The 16,675-nt window shown below is 49.3% G+C and overlaps 11 protein-coding genes across 11 annotated transcripts; 6 read left to right on the top strand and 5 right to left on the bottom strand.

The window, feature by feature from the left end:
* Window positions 1–57: 57 nt before the first annotated feature.
* Window positions 58–776, top strand: MIND_00335800 (uncharacterized protein; the record flags this gene model as incomplete). The annotated part of the gene is made up of 2 exons (XM_037360212.1): window positions 58–489; window positions 543–776. The coding sequence occupies 2 exons, from the start codon at window positions 58–60 to the stop codon at window positions 774–776; spliced, it is 666 nt and encodes a 221-aa protein (XP_037223097.1).
* A 67-nt stretch (window positions 777–843) lies between these two features.
* MIND_00335900 (putative Nudix hydrolase NudL) lies at window positions 844–1,679 on the bottom strand (the record flags this gene model as incomplete). The annotated part of the gene is made up of 3 exons (XM_037360213.1): window positions 844–1,218; window positions 1,270–1,432; window positions 1,477–1,679. The coding sequence occupies 3 exons, from the start codon at window positions 1,677–1,679 to the stop codon at window positions 844–846; spliced, it is 741 nt and encodes a 246-aa protein (XP_037223098.1).
* A 142-nt stretch (window positions 1,680–1,821) lies between these two features.
* Window positions 1,822–3,792, top strand: MIND_00336000 (uncharacterized protein; the record flags this gene model as incomplete). The annotated part of the gene is made up of 4 exons (XM_037360214.1): window positions 1,822–2,086; window positions 2,137–2,401; window positions 2,449–2,554; window positions 2,608–3,792. Exons 1-4 carry the CDS (start codon window positions 1,849–1,851, stop codon window positions 3,790–3,792), a joined length of 1,794 nt encoding a protein of 597 aa, XP_037223099.1. The 5' UTR covers window positions 1,822–1,848.
* A 16-nt stretch (window positions 3,793–3,808) lies between these two features.
* On the bottom strand, window positions 3,809–5,444 carry MIND_00336100 (SWI/SNF and RSC complex subunit; the record flags this gene model as incomplete). Its single annotated transcript, XM_037360215.1, has 9 exons — window positions 3,809–3,865; window positions 3,912–4,127; window positions 4,179–4,421; window positions 4,468–4,598; window positions 4,647–4,785; window positions 4,839–4,958; window positions 5,005–5,151; window positions 5,202–5,370; window positions 5,422–5,444. 9 exons carry the CDS (start codon window positions 5,442–5,444, stop codon window positions 3,809–3,811), a joined length of 1,245 nt encoding a protein of 414 aa, XP_037223100.1.
* Window positions 5,445–5,579: 135 nt separating this feature from the next.
* On the bottom strand, window positions 5,580–7,434 carry MIND_00336200 (uncharacterized protein; the record flags this gene model as incomplete). Its single annotated transcript, XM_037360216.1, has 5 exons — window positions 7,335–7,434; window positions 7,266–7,287; window positions 6,166–7,212; window positions 5,945–6,110; window positions 5,580–5,894 (listed from the first exon to the last, which is right to left on the bottom strand). Exons 1-5 carry the CDS (start codon window positions 7,366–7,368, stop codon window positions 5,580–5,582), a joined length of 1,584 nt encoding a protein of 527 aa, XP_037223101.1. The 5' UTR covers window positions 7,369–7,434.
* A 17-nt stretch (window positions 7,435–7,451) lies between these two features.
* Window positions 7,452–9,067, top strand: MIND_00336300 (Clathrin assembly protein ap47; the record flags this gene model as incomplete). The annotated part of the gene is made up of 7 exons (XM_037360217.1): window positions 7,452–7,650; window positions 7,699–7,897; window positions 7,952–8,226; window positions 8,276–8,580; window positions 8,633–8,756; window positions 8,805–8,964; window positions 9,016–9,067. 7 exons carry the CDS (start codon window positions 7,452–7,454, stop codon window positions 9,065–9,067), a joined length of 1,314 nt encoding a protein of 437 aa, XP_037223102.1.
* Window positions 9,068–9,124: 57 nt separating this feature from the next.
* MIND_00336400 (uncharacterized protein) lies at window positions 9,125–10,269 on the top strand (the record flags this gene model as incomplete). Its single annotated transcript, XM_037360218.1, has 4 exons — window positions 9,125–9,389; window positions 9,440–9,753; window positions 9,800–10,089; window positions 10,140–10,269. 4 exons carry the CDS (start codon window positions 9,125–9,127, stop codon window positions 10,267–10,269), a joined length of 999 nt encoding a protein of 332 aa, XP_037223103.1.
* Window positions 10,270–10,408: 139 nt separating this feature from the next.
* MIND_00336500 (Sphingosine hydroxylase) lies at window positions 10,409–11,451 on the top strand (the record flags this gene model as incomplete). The annotated part of the gene is made up of 3 exons (XM_037360219.1): window positions 10,409–10,899; window positions 10,948–11,278; window positions 11,326–11,451. The coding sequence occupies 3 exons, from the start codon at window positions 10,409–10,411 to the stop codon at window positions 11,449–11,451; spliced, it is 948 nt and encodes a 315-aa protein (XP_037223104.1).
* A 104-nt stretch (window positions 11,452–11,555) lies between these two features.
* Window positions 11,556–12,706, bottom strand: MIND_00336600 (Protein MAK16; the record flags this gene model as incomplete). The annotated part of the gene is made up of 4 exons (XM_037360220.1): window positions 11,556–11,765; window positions 11,817–12,174; window positions 12,219–12,593; window positions 12,645–12,706. The coding sequence occupies 4 exons, from the start codon at window positions 12,704–12,706 to the stop codon at window positions 11,556–11,558; spliced, it is 1,005 nt and encodes a 334-aa protein (XP_037223105.1).
* A 46-nt stretch (window positions 12,707–12,752) lies between these two features.
* Window positions 12,753–14,721, top strand: MIND_00336700 (PSP domain-containing protein; the record flags this gene model as incomplete). The annotated part of the gene is made up of 7 exons (XM_037360221.1): window positions 12,753–12,992; window positions 13,037–13,554; window positions 13,601–13,795; window positions 13,843–13,954; window positions 14,004–14,055; window positions 14,113–14,450; window positions 14,497–14,721. 7 exons carry the CDS (start codon window positions 12,753–12,755, stop codon window positions 14,719–14,721), a joined length of 1,680 nt encoding a protein of 559 aa, XP_037223106.1.
* Window positions 14,722–14,755: 34 nt separating this feature from the next.
* Window positions 14,756–16,540, bottom strand: MIND_00336800 (putative alpha-N-arabinofuranosidase B; the record flags this gene model as incomplete). Its single annotated transcript, XM_037360222.1, has 6 exons — window positions 14,756–14,911; window positions 14,960–15,443; window positions 15,494–15,789; window positions 15,831–15,897; window positions 15,975–16,027; window positions 16,076–16,540. 6 exons carry the CDS (start codon window positions 16,538–16,540, stop codon window positions 14,756–14,758), a joined length of 1,521 nt encoding a protein of 506 aa, XP_037223107.1.
* Window positions 16,541–16,675: the final 135 nt, after the last annotated feature.

Consider the following 16,675-nt stretch of genomic DNA (forward strand, 5'->3'; position numbering starts at 1 on the left):
TATAGGTTGGTAGAGATCTTGTCGGTTTCATCGTCAAACAGACGTCACAGTCAATCAATGTCTGCTCTCAACATCTCCCTCGAAAGCCACCTACATGAGACAGTAGCACCATTGCACTCATTACTGCCTGATGAACTTGCTACTCAGTTAGCTCCATTTGTCCTTGGCACGCCGCCTTCAACGATACCACACTCTCTTCTACTTTCCATAAGCAAATGGTCTCGGTCGTCTGACGGCATTTCAGTGCTTCGAGCTGCTTCACTTGACCCACAATCCTATACTATGATTGCTCTCCTCGCCGGCACAACCACTTCCCCAGAACGGAAATTACCAGCCTACATTCCGGACCAGAGTCCTCAAGACGTTGCAGCAGCCCGCAAAGCAGAGAGGAAGGCCATCACCACTCTCGTCAATGCACTTTTGAGTGTGTTTGGGTCGGGTTTTGCGGCATGGTGGGCAGCTGACAAAACAGGCTGGAAATATGAATGGGTGTGCTTCTATTTTTTTTTCAATTCTATTTCCTAGTCCAATATCCCCCATAGCGCGTTCTATTTGCCCTTGGTGTTGCAATCGTCGTGGCTGTTGCCGAAGCGGGGTTGTTCCTCATATGGGAATCCCGTCATTCTAAAAAGCTTCCCAAACGGAAACTCGAGCACTCCTCGAAAAAGAGAGAGCAGTTGCAACCTCCCATCGACCCCTCTCCAGTCGAACATGATGGAGCTTACACTGGTCTTCGTCAAAGAACGCAGGTTTTACTTCACCCAACAGAATCGTAGATTTGAACTTGATCACGGTAACGTGACATTACAACAGGCAAATTAACGCGTTGAAAGAATGCTTCGTTCATGCTTCTACGAATAACGACTTCAAAGTCGACGAGAGGAGCGAGAGGTACCAGCCTGTTAGTCCCCATACCTCGATTCTACCCTCTGTTCCGGGCCCAATTTCGCCCTGTGGTGGTTCGGTTGAGACACTGGTCAGGCCGCTATTTGGCGGCACCAGATCGGAAACGTCTATAGCGGAATACGGACGCTCATTTCTGAACAGATACGCTCTGAGCCTTGTTGGATTGATAAGCTCTGTCAATGGCAGGTGAAAGACGAGCTCGACTTCATCCTTGGAAGAAGAGTTTTGGATTGCCGAGATGTCAATGGATGGCAAAGCTTCGTCGTCTGGATCTGTCTGAGGCTTTCGTTCTGCTGTCGTGTGTACAAAGCCCTGGCATTGATGTTATTGTCACGGTTGATAACAACGTCAAGACGTTCTTACCACTAACGGCCAGACAACATCGCCACGTAGGCTGCGTTCTGGCGGATGAAGAAAGCCCAAAGGTTCCACTCTGTTGCCTTGAATACCCAGTTCTTCCATCGTTTCTCGTAAAGCAGTGTCGATGAGGCTAACATCCTCTGGGTCTACCATACCACCAGGACAACTGTCGATGAAGTAAATGAGTCATGAAGCTTGATAGCTTCGTACCTAACTTCACCAGAGTGCGACCTCAAAGTTCGCGATCTGACTTGTAGCAGTATACTGCCTACGTCCCGTACGTTGCACAACGAAATAAGAATTGCTGCCGTTTTGGTCTTGTCCACGTTGGTCCATGGGGGAGATGGGGGGCCATTCATCAGCGCTGTCTGAATGGCACGTAGATGTTGGCGAGACAACGGGCGGTTTAACATCGCTCTAAATCCGAATGTGTCAATATATGCTACTCCGGACTAGACGATGTGTCTGGCCTTTTCTAATCCTCAAAGCGAGTCAAAGGTGGAAGGCAGGTTGTGATCATGACGACATCGCACGTGATGCTCTGACACTCTTAACCACCACTACAATGTACTGCTGGTGAAGATGCGCGGGTATCATATTCGAATTTCAGTTACCTTGGAATCTACCAATCAAACATTACCCTTCGCTCCGGGCTCCATTTTCAACCCACTTCCTGCACAGACACCGAGACCAACGGCGCGTCAAAACGCGACCTATAACCCAAGACACAAGGATTACAGACGTGGGCCTATCCGTCTCGACTGGATTGACCTTGATATGAGCGATAAATCAGCACAGAAGGCACGCGAGAAGGGTCGCGGTACGGCTTTCAATAACCGTTAACATATCTTGTCCTCATTCGTGAGTCAGAGCCTGCGATAGCTACTTTCATCGCGAGTGAGACTGTGGAATCTGGGTCAACCAATCTTCCTTCTGGAGTGGTGCATTTATTTCGCCAAGGGGCTGGCAAGTTGCCTCAAGATCAGACATCCTCTTCAGCTGTTACTGCAGACGCACCAGAGCAAGATGGTATCATGCTTGCAGTGCTGGCGGTTCCACCATGGATGACTCCCGCTGACTTTCTAGCCTTTGTGGCGCCAGCTTCAGAAGGGATAACACACTTACGCATCATACGGTTCGGTCTCTTGTTCCAATGAAAAACTTGGCTCATGTCCAGAACAGAGACACAATCCCAAACCGATCGATGGCGGTCATCAAATTCTCTCATTCAACTCGTGCATCTGAGTTTGTGGAAGCCTACAATGGCAAGCCTTTCAACTCATTAGAGGTAATAAAATCATCCGATTTCGGACTACCTGTTTTGACGATTACGCCCACCAGCCCGAGACTTGTCACGTTGTTCGTGTTCTCTCTGTGACAATGGAGGCCGACGATCCCTCCCTCTCCCTCCTCGCGTCTACTCAGTCACTCTACGAATTACCGACTTGCCCTGTTTGTCTTGAACGAATGGACGCCGCAGTAACTGGTCTTATCACTGTGCCATGTTCACATACGTTTCATTGCATGTGTCTCAGCAAATGGGGAGACAGTCGATGTCCTGTGTGTCGATACTCGCAGAACCTTATGTCATCGCATCCAGCACCAGCCTCCTCCTCCTCACGTGCCATCCCCTTTTCCAACCCTTCCACGCCAAACCAGTCCGCTTGTTCATCGTGTTCGTCGACCACAAACCTCTGGATTTGTCTTATCTGTGGAAATATTGGCTGTGGGCGCTATGGTCGCGCTCATGCACAGTCTCATTACCAATCGACAACACATCTCTACGCATTGGAATTGGAGACCCAACGTGTGTGGGACTACGCTGGTGACGGCTACGTTCATCGGCTAATACAGAACAAGGCTGATGGCAAGCTTGTTGAGCTTCCTAATGCATCCTCTTCAATGGGTACAACCCAGAGAGATGCGGATGGAAGTCTTGGCCCTGGTCCCGCTGACGCCTTGAGTGCGGAAAAAATTGAGGCAATTGGAATCGAGTATTCTTACCTCTTGACCTCTCAGCTGGATTCGCAGCGTGCATATTATGAAGACCATGTCAACGAACTGAATGCTCAAGTCGGTGAACTACGAGGTATGCTAGAGCGATTGAGCATCGAGTTCGAGAAGGAAAGAGTTTCGACCCGAGCAGAGATGGATCAACGGAAACGGGAAGATGAAGAGAGAGCCGAGTCCTTGTCCAAAGACAAAACCAAAGCAGAATCACGGGCGGAAAAGCTTATGGATTTAGCCCGTCGCCTCGAGAAGGAACTGAGCGCAGAACGGGCGGTTAGCGAGGGCTTGATGCAAAACCTTGGCAAAACCAAAGAAAAGCTAGAACATTCAGAAAAGAGTAAGCAAGAGAGCGCAGCGAAAATTCAAGATCTTGAGGACCAACTCCGGGACGTCATGTTTTTCCTGGAAGCAAAGACCAAGATTGAGCAGGGGGAGGGAGTAGAAGCCGAGGCTGCGGGTGGCTCCATCGCGATAGTTGAGACATCGAAATCAAAAAAGAAGAAAAAGAAAGGTTGATGTTGGTACATGTGTTTTAGGCTCCTGTAGTAGCCTTGAGAGCGAGTCTTTGTCCTTCTTGCACCGCAACCGCCTATTGCATTTATGAGAAGTTGCAGCGACCTAATTAATGGACCAACCTCCTCCACCCACGGCAGCTGGAAGAACTCGCTTCTTCTAAGTTCCTCTTGTCTAACAGATAACCCCTCAGAAGCGCCGCTACCCAGGACAGTCTCGAGATCACGTGATTGGGATTCCAACCATGTCTGAATGAAATGCGCCGGGTCCTGCGCGAAAGATTGAAGAAAAGTGCGCTTGAGGTATGAATTGTGTAGGGACTGAGCATGAGTTGAAATCTGTACGCGGTAGTCAATGACTGGGAGCAACAAAATAAATGGGGGCCTCACTTCTTCATCCAACTTGGCTAAAGTTTGCATACTCTCTTTGTTTCCCTGGACCATGACCGTCGCTTTACCCTTGAGCGCAGTGTCTTCCATCTTGACTTCCACGTCCCAAGCGAGAGGACGATCGGGTGCAGGGACGTTGGGGTCGATTGTGTAGTGGAGGACAATCGGTTCTGGAGTGGCGAGACAGCGGTTGACGAGTTCGGGAAGTTGCTGAAAAGAGAATGTCTCTTTGCCGTTAAAAATCTGCCGTTGGATGTTAATGCGTAAGAGGAGATGGGGGATAAATTACATAACGTAGTTTCTCATCCGAGTGGATCATCCGGCGGTCAGCCTTGTCTTGAAGGCCTTGAATCTTGATGTAATTCCACAAGTGTTGAATTACGCCGACACGTGAGTCCTCCTTGATACCGAGAATATTGCCTAGTAGTAACAAGTGAGAAAGCGACATTTGTAGCCAAGTTGTCCTACCAAGCTCGGGTACAACGCGGTACTGTTCAGGGAATTGCTCGAGGTTGATTATGACGCGCACTTTGGTAGGCATGTCACCCGTCCGACGAACCGTGAAGCCATCGAGTTGGGGATTCTGAGGGCCAATAGCCCGAGGCCACTTGAAAGCAATGTCAAACATTCATTGGCCAATGAATTGTACTGCCAACGCACCTCGACCATATTGCCATCGGGATACAATGCTGGGTCTCGGTCGAGTTCAACTATCATGCGCTTGATAAACGTAGAGAACTTTCTCAGCGAACTCTTGTCCCTCATTCGTTGGTTGGGAAGCTAGTCGTTGTTCAGCGCGAGCACTGACAACTAATGCTGAACGCACCTCTAACAAACGTCCCTCGATCTTCATCGACCACGCAGGTATCCCTTCACCAGTATCAAAATTAGGCGCGTCATTGAGGTCTGGGGTGGTTTGCCAGGCTTGCCCCGAGACAGTATGGCTCAAAAATATTCTGAGCGTTCTGGTCGTCTATAGATGGGGTCAGTTTCGCAGACAAGAAATAGTTGAAAGAGCCCTACAGAGGGTGTACGGGCAAGGGCGTCTTGAATTTCAGCCTTTTTGCGCATCATGGTCCAGTCTAGCTTGCGCTCCATAGCAAGCAAGTCTTGATACATTTGTGAGTCTTGAGCGAAATCGGGGTTATGGAGAATGGCATGAGGAACAGATTTGTCTGTAATTTTGCGCTTTCTATGAGGAATCAAGTTCTGTAGCCGAAAGAAGGTAGACAAGGAGAATTACTTCGCAGCTTTGGGACCGTCCATGACTGTTGTGTGTGTGTGTGACAATGATGTGACAAGTGGAAGTGAACGTCAAGCTAAAAGATTGTCGATGGATGCTATAAGATACTAGAGTCCTAAGCGAAAGCAAGGTATACTATGCTGCTCTCGCCAGCATTATTACGACGCAAAACCAACTTCATAGTCTCCCCTTCTTTGCGATCGAGCCCGCGCCGCATAGACTGGTGTTGCCCCTTCATCACTTGTGTTATCTCGGTATGGACTTTGGCCCCCAGGAGTATCGTCTCGGAAGGGGGACATCTCATCGCCAAACGGAGAGTCATGTGACTGTTGATGATGATACGGTTGTTGCTGGTAATCGTAAGGTGCGTTGGCGGCTGCAGTTTTCTCTTGTAGACGAGCGTTGTCTGCTTCCGCTGCTGCTGCCGTAGCTGCTGACGCATCACCAATACCAGCACGTGTTCCCCAACCAGTCTACCAGAAAAAGTCAATGTTGAAAGAGGTGCAAGGTCAAAATAGCACACCTCATGGAGCGTGCACAGCGCGTAGAGTTTCATGATGGCAAAGTAGTAACCGAAGAGAATGAACGCGGGGACATAGATAATGTCTTGAGGTCGTTGCCATAAGTGAGGAAGTAGCTTGGCGGTACGTGTCGCAAATAGCCACACGATATAGGATGCGAGGATATTCCTGGCGGGAACATGAATTTTTGAAAATGACAGGAAAAGAACTATCGGCGACAGACCACCACGGGAGATGATAACCGCCCTCTGAAACAGGAATCGTGCTCTGAACCATTAGACGGGCAACAAAGACCGGGCCTATTAACAGAGTGAATGGGTTGAAGAGTTTGTCGACCTGAGGATAAGATGTGTAAGTAAGGGTCAATGGAGCGGAGATCAGCGGAGTTCTGACCATCGTATAGGCGACGTAAGGGTGTGACGTCCAAATATGACGCTCCATGAAAAGACTGCGCAAGTCTGACCGCCAAGTGTTCCGTGTCCAGCGTAATACCTGCTTAAGGAAACGCCAATTTGGTTTCATCGTACTAAGGAGCTCTGCCTCCTTGCAGCATTGCACGTAGGTGCTCCAGCCATGTGAAACCATCCATCGAGTGAGGAATTTGTCGTCGCCAGAGTTGAGCTGGTATTTTCCCAGCCAGTAGTCATGAGTGAAGCCATGAAGGAAATCTGGGTCTTTGAGAATGATTGTGCGATATGCAGCAGTACGACCTGACAAGCAAGGAAGACCACCGTCGATATGGGTTGAGGAGGAGATTTCGATATTGCGAATAGTCAAGCGAAATGCTGCGAGGACCTCCCAGACAGTCATACGATCACCGACAGGTTGAACTCGTTGACTGGTGCCTACACCGCCAACCTTTTGGTCCTCAAAACAAGCGAGAACTGAAGGGAGGAGAGTGGGAGGCCAGATAGCGTCGTCATCAGCGAAAACGATAATGTCGGTCGTTGTATTCTTGATGCCGTGGCTCATCTGGAGCCGTTTGTTGGCAAAAGGGACGGTGAGAACGCGGATGCGCTCTGGGTCGACAGCGTTTGCGAGAGCTTGGAGCTCCTTTAACATTTTCTCCTCGGTGATGATGAGAATTTCCTTTGGCTTTCCGACAAGCCAACTGCGGGCAGCCTCCTTAAACTCCTCGCCTGCATCAATGGTGGGGACAATGATCGTGACGTCTTCGGCGGCGATGTAGGTCGGATTCTCGGGCAAAGGCACTGGGCGGTATGTGAGGGAAGCAGCTATACGGATGAGGTACCAGAGGTAGCGGTAGAAGCTAAAGACCCAAAGTCAATAAAGCAACTTGGATGCGAGGGTAGGGCAACGCACCCAATGACGCCAAAAGGAACGACTTGAAAATATGTTAGCGGTTGAAATGCACCAGCAACGAGTACTCACAGACAGGAAAGAGGTCGCTCGTAAGGTAAAGCATCTTGGGCGGAGGCCCGCCGCTACGAGCTGAGTGACGGGAGGTGAGGAAGAGTTTAGTCACGAGCTGTCACTTTCGCTGCCATCATGGCCAGTCTTGTCGCAATTCTTGACCTCAAGGGCAAACCACTCATACAGCGCTCATATCGCGACGATGTACCTCCTTCATATGTTGAACGCTTTCTTCCAATAGTGCTGGAGATCGAAGAAGATGGCCAGCAGGTCACCCCTTGCTTTTCAAGAGAAGGAATAAACTACATGCACATCCGCCACTCGAATCTCTACCGTATGTCGGTCATAAACAGCCCCCCAATGATAAAATTAACCGCTCTAGTATTGGCTCTCTCTAAGCGCAATGCAAACGCCGCAGAAATCATCCTATTTCTCCATCGCATCACTCAAGTCCTCGTTGAATATTTCAAGGAGCTAGAAGAAGAGAGCATCCGCGACAACTTTGTGATCATCTACGAATTGCTGGATGAGATGATGGACTTTGGCTACCCACAAACAACAGAAAGCAAAATTCTCCAAGAGTGCGCCCCAGTACAATTACACTCTAAAGCAGTCCGACCTGACGCGTTTCGCAGATACATAACGCAGGAATCCCACAAACTCGAAGTTCAAGCTCGTCCTCCACCCGCCATTACCAATGCAGTATCATGGCGGTCAGACGGGATCCGGTATAGGAAGAACGAAGTCTTTCTCGATGTTATCGAGAGCGTAAATCTCCTCGTAAACGCCAAGGGCGATGTCGCTCGCTCTGAGATTCTTGGTGCCGTCAAGATGAAGTGTTATCTGTCTGGGATGCCCGAGCTTCGACTGGGTTTGAATGACAAAGTGATGTTTGAGAACACTGGACGTAGTATGTCCTATCTCTCTTTCATTAAACGCGGCTCTTGACAACCTTACAGCCGCGCGAGGCAAAGCAATAGAAATGGAGGATGTTAAATTCCACCAATGCGTGAGGCTTGCCCGTTTCGAGAACGACCGAACAATCTCCTTCATTCCTCCCGATGGCGAGTTTGAGCTCATGTCGTATCGACTCTCAACTCCCGTCAAACCGTTGATCTGGGTAGAGGCGGCAGTAGAGAGTCATCGAGGTAGTCGGGTCGAGTATATGGTCAAGGTCATCGCACAGTTTAAACGAAGAAGCACAGCAAATAACGTGGAAATCTATGTTCCCGTTCCAGACGATGCTGATAGTCCCAAATTCCGGGTTAGTCTCAGAGAAGATCGTGTCTTTCTGCCTGTTGATTGACGCTTCGCAGGCTTCAACGGGTAGCGTTCAATATGCGCCAGACAAAAACGCGTTCGTTTGGAAAATAAAGCAACTAGCAGGTGGAAAGGAGTTCTTGATGAGGGCGCATTTTGGTCTCCCCAGTGTCAAGAGTGGTGAGTAATGTTCTTGCTTGGGAAAGTAGTTTGCTTAATGTCTGGCAGAGTCGGAAGTTGGGAATCGGGCCCCAATCACGGTAAAATATGAGATTCCTTACTTTACCGTTTCTGGTATCCAGGTGCGCTACCTCAAGATTGTTGAGAAAAGCGGTTACCAGGCCCTGCCTTGGGTGCGGTACATCACGCAGAATGGTGACGATTACAGGTAAACAAAGCTTTAAACTCGGAATCTCAAGACCTTACTTCTTTCATCCAGTTTACGAACAGCACATGAGAAGGGTAGCGCGCCGATTAGACAGTCAACATAATGTTTTTTTTTGTACGATAAAACTGACTACCGCGTGACACCCGTGACATTCTTTCCAATGAGCCAGTTGAACCCGTATGGCCGGGGAGGTCTTTACTCAGATGGGACTCCCTTGTCCGCTCCCCTAGCCCACCCAGTTCCTCACCAACCTCCTCCTCCATTTTTACCCAACAACAACGGACCGCTCCTTCAAGAAGATGGCAAAATCTATTCACTTGTAATTGAGCTCATGGATCCCAATACCCGTGAAGCTGCCCTGCTTGAGCTAAGCAAGAAACGCGAGCAATATGATGACCTAGCCCTCGTTTTGTGGCATTCATTCGGTGTGGTTGCTGCTCGATCTTCACCATGGACACTAACGGGTCTCCGATAGGCATCATGCCTGCGTTGCTCCAAGAGATCGTCTCTGTCTATCCTTTGCTTTCCCCTCCCAACCTAACGGCCCATGTCTCCAACCGAGTTTGTAATGCCCTTGCCCTCCTTCAATGTGTGGCGTCCCACCAAGAGACGCGTCAGCTCTTCCTCAATGGCATGTCATGGTTCATTCGTGATCTTGCTTATACTTATCAACTGCTTGCAGCACACATACCTCTATTCCTATACCCATTTCTCAATACGACATCCAAAACACGACCGTTTGAATACCTTCGACTTACCTCTCTTGGTGTCATTGGCGCGCTAGTCAAAGTAAGGCAACAGTTCAGCCTTGAGCCCTCACTGAGGTATCGCATAGCAAAACGATAATACGACTGTCATTCATTTCTTGCTTTCGACGGAAATCATCCCATTGTGTCTGCGCATAATGGAAACGGGCTCAGAACTTTCCAAAACGGTGGCCATCTTCATCGTGCAAAAGATCCTCCTCGACGAAACTGGCCTGACATATATCTGCCATACCTATGAACGGTTCTACGCTGTTGGCACGGTGCTGAGCAATATGGTCAATCAGTTGGTGGAAACTCAGGCGGTCAGACTGTTGAAACATGTTGTCCGGTGTTATCTGCGTCTCAGCGACAATCTCAGGTAGGCTCCTGCATTCTAAACTCTAGATTTGAACTTGACGCGTAATCCAGAGCACGCGAGGCTTTACGCGCTTGTCTACCCGATCCTCTCCGAGACAATACCTTCAGCGTTCTTCTCAAGGGTGACATGGTCACGAAACGGTGCTTAACAACTTTGCTCAACAACCTGAATGAACCATAAATGTACCATATAAGAGTGTTTTTGCGGAGATTTAGTCCAAACACTGTATTCTATCTAGCAAAAGTGTGTGTACTTATACCTACAGTATGATCATGAGCAAATCGTCATCACGTCATTTGGAATGTTTTTCTAGACCACCATGACCTTTTCTCGTCCGTCCACCATGAACACCACCAACTGTGTTCACTTTGTCGACGGCCTTTGCGTCCGGTCATCAAATGCTCCTTGGTACTACTCCTACAAGGTTTCCCTCATCGACGGCGTCTCAGATCAGCATCTTGCATTGGGAGCTCCAGTTGTTGCCTATTGGCTTCTCTCCCTTGCCTTTCATTACCTCGACACTCGCGAGTGGAAGGCCCTCAAAAAGTATCGCCTCCACGATTCTCCTGAGGTTGCCTCCACAAACCAGGTCACTCGTGCTGCTGTTATTCGAGGAGTCATTGTCCAGCAAATACTCCAGACCGCTCTGGGTCTATTTTGGGTTGATGACAAACCCCATAGCTCTGCGAGCCATGCTGAGGAAATATCGCGAATCGCCCATAGACTTGCTCCACTCGTTGGATCAGCGGACGGTGTTGCATACTGGGTTTATTGGTGGGCTATACCAATCATCCAATTCCTTGGTGCTGTGTTTGTTCTTCCACTTGCCCTAGTAGCCTCAGCTTACGACTAAAACAGTTTTCTCGTCGACACCTGGCAGTACTTCATCCACCGCTACATGCACATCAACAAGTTCCTCTATCGCAAAGTCCATTCATGGCATCACCGTCTCTACGTTCCCTATGCCTTTGGAGCGCTGTATAACCACCCTTTGGAAGCCCTACTACTGGACTCGCTCGGCACTGCCCTTGCGGAAACGTTGACTGGAATGAGCACTCGCCAGGCCGCATTGCTCTTCACCACAGCAACCCTCAAAACTGTGGACGATCACTGTGGTTATAACCTTCCCTTTGACCCTCTGCAAATGCTCTCATCAAACAATGCGGACTATCATGACATTCACCATCAGGTACTTCGCCCTTTTGCGCATTTTTTTTCCCGTCTCACTCGTTCCAGAAAATCGGAATCAAGTCCAACTTTTCCCAGCCATTCTTCATGCATTGGGACGCGATTCTTGGCACACAAATGACTCGACAGGAGATGGAACAACGCCGGCAGAAGGCGAGGGTCAAGGTCGAGTAGTTGGCCAAACAATTTTCACCCCCCTATTATCTTACCACCTGGACCCCATGTAATCGGTAGCTGTTCATCACAACTTTGGATCTAATAATATACGCGTAGAAATGTTACCAAGAAGCAAGTGCCTCCCGGGTAAGAGGTACACTTTCCATCTCGTATTCGACCTCCACCCTGGGACCTTTTTTCGGTTTCTTGTCCGGTCGTTTTCTTGAAGTGGGTGCAGCTTTCCGTTTGCCCAATGTTGCCTTTGGCCTTTCTTTTTGTTCTTCTCCGCTGTCCGAATCATCTTGATCTGAATTGTCTTGCTCTGCGAAGTCCTGTTGAAGCTGGTTTAGATGCCCTAGAGTAAACAAATTGAAAGGACTCACGGCAGCATCTTCCAGATCGCTAAGGCCATCTCCGTCTTCAGACTCGCTCACATCGCTCACAAATTCTCTGTCCCCCCAATCATCCATGTCCTCCAACTCTTCCTCGTTTTCTTCATCGGTCTCGTCTGCTTCTAGCTCTAGTCCATCCTCCAAGTCTTTCCCGTTCTTTTCCCGATCCAAAACCGCCTGCCACACATTTTCGTTAACATTTAGTGGAGCGTCGCCGTAGGCCTTTGACTTGAGTCGCTCTATGAGCTCCTTCTCGATCGAACGCTCGATATGTGCAGCGGAAAGAGCCTTTCTTTCTCGAACAGCTTCCCGACGATCCAACTTCTTTTTGATACCCACAAGTTTTGGTCTTGGGTCCCGTCAGTTACCAATAAAAACAAGAGTTGAACGCACTGTTGACGCAGCTTCATCCTCCGCATTTTGATAAGGTACTGAGTGATTTTCGTGACGCGTTGTTTGCACTTGTGAATGGTGAAATTAGGCCAGTGTACCAGCTCAGCATCGATCTGTATAGTGTTAGCACGCAGCGAGAGGGTGGGGGCAAGTGTGAAGACCTGCTCCAGAGCCTTGGTATAATTGTTGGAGAGTTTTATCTTCTCCCACATGCGAGCTGGGGAGTGTGCACGCTCGATTGTTTTGACATAAAGGTAGAGGATTCCTTCGTCTTCTCTAACGGTAGCATAGCGTGAATTCGCAAGGGGACAGGACTGCCTGCTGCAAAAGCCAGTAACATTATATTCGTTTCGACAAAAGTTTTGTGTTGACGTTCTACGGGAACGATTAGGCTCAACTGGTTGAGGTATGTGCTAATGTACCCACTTGACTTTATACGAGCAGAAGCCGGGATTGATGCAGGACCAGATTACATCGTCGCTCTGCATACTTGAGGTAGAAAATAATTCGCGTTACGTGTGTGACATGACCAAAATGGTCGCTGCAGTCAACGGCCACAGGCCCAAGTCAAAGAATCAGCTTCGGCGGCTCAAACTCAAGCAACGCAAGGCAGATGCTGTGGCAACCCAAAATGACGATGCCCCTTCAGCCATGAATGTGGATGACGAATCCGAAGAGGATAACAATGTAGAGTACGTCCCAGAGCAGTTGGATGCCAGCGAAGGCTTTTCCGACGTGTTTGCTCGTTTTCAGCTGCCTACAGAGGCATCTTCTGTGCGTACCTACCTTTTGGCTTGGGCTATACCCATCTCTTGTAGGGAAAAGAGAACGCACTCGGCAAGGGTGAAATAATATACTCAGACGACGATATGGCTTCAGAAGCAGACTCTGAAGACGAGGAGAAGAAGCCTCTTTCGAAGAAGAAAAAACGGAAACTCTCCCGGTTAACCGTCGCAGAACTCAAACGTCTAGTCAAGAAACCAGAAGTTGTTGAGTGGACAGATGTCACTGCTGCTGACCCCCGGCTCCTACTTCATCTTAAATCCTACCGAAACACAATACCGATACCAATACACTGGTCAGCAAAGCGCGACTATCTGCAGGGAAAGCGTGGTATCGAAAAACCACCATTCCAACTCCCCTCCTACATCGCCGACACGGGAATCGCTACCATGCGAGACGCTGTGAAGGAGAAGGAAGCGAATATGAGTCTCAAAGCCAAAACGCGAGAGAGGGTGCAGCCAAAGATGGGTAAAATCGACATCGACTACCAAAAGCTCCACGATGCATTCTTTAAATTTCAGACCAAGCCGCCCGTAACGGGATTCGGCGAAATGTTCGTTCGCCTTATATCACTATGTCTTTCTTACCTGTTTGTCCAGGTACTATGAAGGCAAAGAGTTTGAAACTTCTCTCAAAGAGAAACGACCTGGGGATCTCTCGCCTGAGCTTGTGGAGGCCTTGTCGATTCCACCCCTTGCCCCACCTCCATGGCTCATCAGCATGCAGCGCTTCGGTCCACCACCAAGTTATCCTACGTTGCGTATCCCTGGTCTCAACGCACCAATTCCTGAAGGGTTTGTTCGTCATACGTGCTAAATCAGTCCGACTGATTCGTTCACAGTGCACAATGGGGCTTCCATCCCGGAGGTTGGGGTAAACCGCCGCTGGACGAATATAACCGACCACTGTACGGAGACGTTTTCGGTGTTCTTCCTAAAGCAACAGACGCTAATGTAGGTGCCCACAAAAAAAATCCAACAGAGTAGTTAACCGTCATTTCAGATGGGAGAGCCCATTGACAAATCTGTTTGGGGTGAGCTCGAACCCGAAGAAGGCATGTGTTCCTTACTTTTTTTTTTCTACTTGCACTAACTTTTTTTTACCTCAGAAGAGGAGGAAGAGGAGTCTGAAGAAGAAGGATCTGATGTTGACGAAGAAATGCCTGCTCCAGCTGACGGACTGCAAACGCCATCTGGATTGGAAACGCCCTCGGGAATGACCAGTGTTGTTTCGACTGTTGCTGGTGGACTTGAAACACCAGACTTTTTGGAGTTGCGCAAGGGCAGAGCAGCATCCGAGGTCCACGACGGACCCCGGTCGCTTTATCAGGTCGTACCAGAAAAGCAAACAAGTGTGCGTGGACTTATGGGCAGCGAGCGAGGATATGATGTTAGCGCTGTTGCTGGGGGCTTGCCGGTGCTTGGGGACGACCGATCTTCTTCTTCAAAGGTAAGTAGTCTCATCTAGTATCATCCTGGCTCATTATACTTTACAGAGGAAGAATGGCGTTGACGTCTCTATTGACGCTGCTGAACTGGAAGGCATGTCTGAAGAGGAACTACGGCGGAAATACGACGCCCATTCGCGAGGCTCTGCTGGTGTGCCCGGTTCCAAGGAGGACTTTTCAGAGTTTGTGGCCAAAGAGATGGCTAGTCGCGGTAAAAAGCAGCAGGCTCAACAGCGCGATCGGGAGGCAAAAAAGAAAGAGTTCAAATTTTGATATTTTTTGTACAACTCCCGCAGCAATTACTATTTTAGGCAAAGGCGGCGGTCACCACAAAGCTGATGTCATCGTTGAATGAAGCTGTGTTGTCGAAGTCATGGACCCCGCCATTGCTGGCAATAAAAAGATTGTTGTTGAAATGCCTAAAGAATCGTGTTGGGTAGCTCCAGCTGCGAATAGTGTTTCCCTGGGATGATTATTAGACGAATGATCCTCATGGGCAGAAAACACCGACTTGTCCGTTCAAACCTGCTTGTGGACAGAACGTCGCGTCTTCGCGGAAAGTCTGGGAGCCATCATTGGAGTTGACTTGCAGAGCGAAGTTGAAGTGCCGAAGGTAGCTGTTGGAGGTGTCCCGAGACTGGAAAGAAATGCATCCACTGTTGGCCAGACCACTAACCACATTCCAGCTGGCGGAGAGTTTGAGCGCATTGGAGCTGGAGGAGCTGACGACTTGGGTGTTGACAGCAGTGCCATTATGGGCAATATAACGAGTATTGAAGTTGGGAGTTGTTACGCGGAAGGAGACGCTAGAGCCAACACTGATTGAAGGTCCACTGACAAGTGAAGTCGTTGCATAACCAGCCGCGACGATGTTTGCTTGGACGGAGTTCTCCGTCGCATCGGAAGGGTACCCAGTCGTCATCACACCCTCGTAGAAAGTGCCTTGGGCACCATTACTGTTGTCCCCACCGATTCCAAGGATAATTGCTCCCTCTCTGACCCAATCACGTGAGTAATATTGCACGACCAAAAGAAACTAGCATACTTGGACATAGGCGAGTACCCACCAACAGTAGGCCGACCTCCACTGTAGTAAGTTGACAGAGAGCCAGAAGCAGCATTTCCCCCGCGAATAGCCCATAATCCAGGTTGGCCTTTGACAACGGCCGTGATGAACCGGGATGTCTGAGTAGGATCGCCCGAGTTGAGCTTGGTGCCCTGTCCAGAGAACAAGCCATTTTCGAGATCAGCCATAATCCAAGGGCCATTTCCGGAGCCCGTGCCCCACACATTGTTGTTTCCAAAGTATATTGCCTCCATATGTCCATTTCCTAGAGGTAACTTGGCTCGAGACAAATAAAAGCAAGCAAGACAGTACTCACCAGTGTCTCGATTATTGGTCTCAGCATTGCCGTAGTCAAAACAACAGCCCTACCATGATTAGCGCTCCTAGTTCACGATGTTAGGCGGAATAAGTACCCTAGAAAGAATTCAGTTCTATCGTACGGAATAGAAAAACGATATACCCATTGAAGTGTGTTCCATCGAGGACAGCATACATGCCTTCTGCCGCATCACCCTCGAAAAGGCATTAAAACCTTGGTCTGGAGCGACGGAATAGACACACCTTGGCGATCCCGTTCGTAGCATCGTTACGGTACCCAGTTCCTGGCGAAACGAAGACACCGTATGCTTTTTGTCCGTTGAGTGTGACTGGGGCACCAATGGCAGACGCAAGATTGTCAGCGCCATTGGATTCTGGGCCGTTAAATCCACCCGGGGGAGCTTGGGTTAAGTGGTTGCCGCGGCCAGACTGGTCGTAAATGATGGTGATTAGACAGGTCGTCCCAGAGCAGAAAGAATCTTGGGCTGCCGCATTGGCTACACCACCCGCCGAAAGCGGGGCGATATTGGTAGTCGCTCCGTCTGAGCCACGCTTCACTTGGTAAAGCGAGCTAGAAAAAGAGCTGTAGAGTGCTCGTGTTGTACTATGGGCAGCAACACATGGCGTCCCTCCAGACGAATAAATGTCGCACGGCCCTGCAGCAACAAGAGTAGCGACAAGACACAAGCCAAGAAGTGAAGAGAACATTTCTCAGTCAAGCTATTCGTCAACTGGACGCTGGCCATTTTGAGGCTGGCGGTCGTGCTACACGTGAATTATCACGCGGGCTTGTTCCTGGTCACGGAGTTTCTGGGGAGTTTTTTATCGTGAAAAAAGTAACAT

Source organism: Mycena indigotica (assembly GCF_014461135.1).
Source record: "Mycena indigotica strain 171206Taipei chromosome Unknown Mind.scaff0003, whole genome shotgun sequence".
Classification (NCBI taxonomy): domain Eukaryota; kingdom Fungi; phylum Basidiomycota; class Agaricomycetes; order Agaricales; family Mycenaceae; genus Mycena; species Mycena indigotica.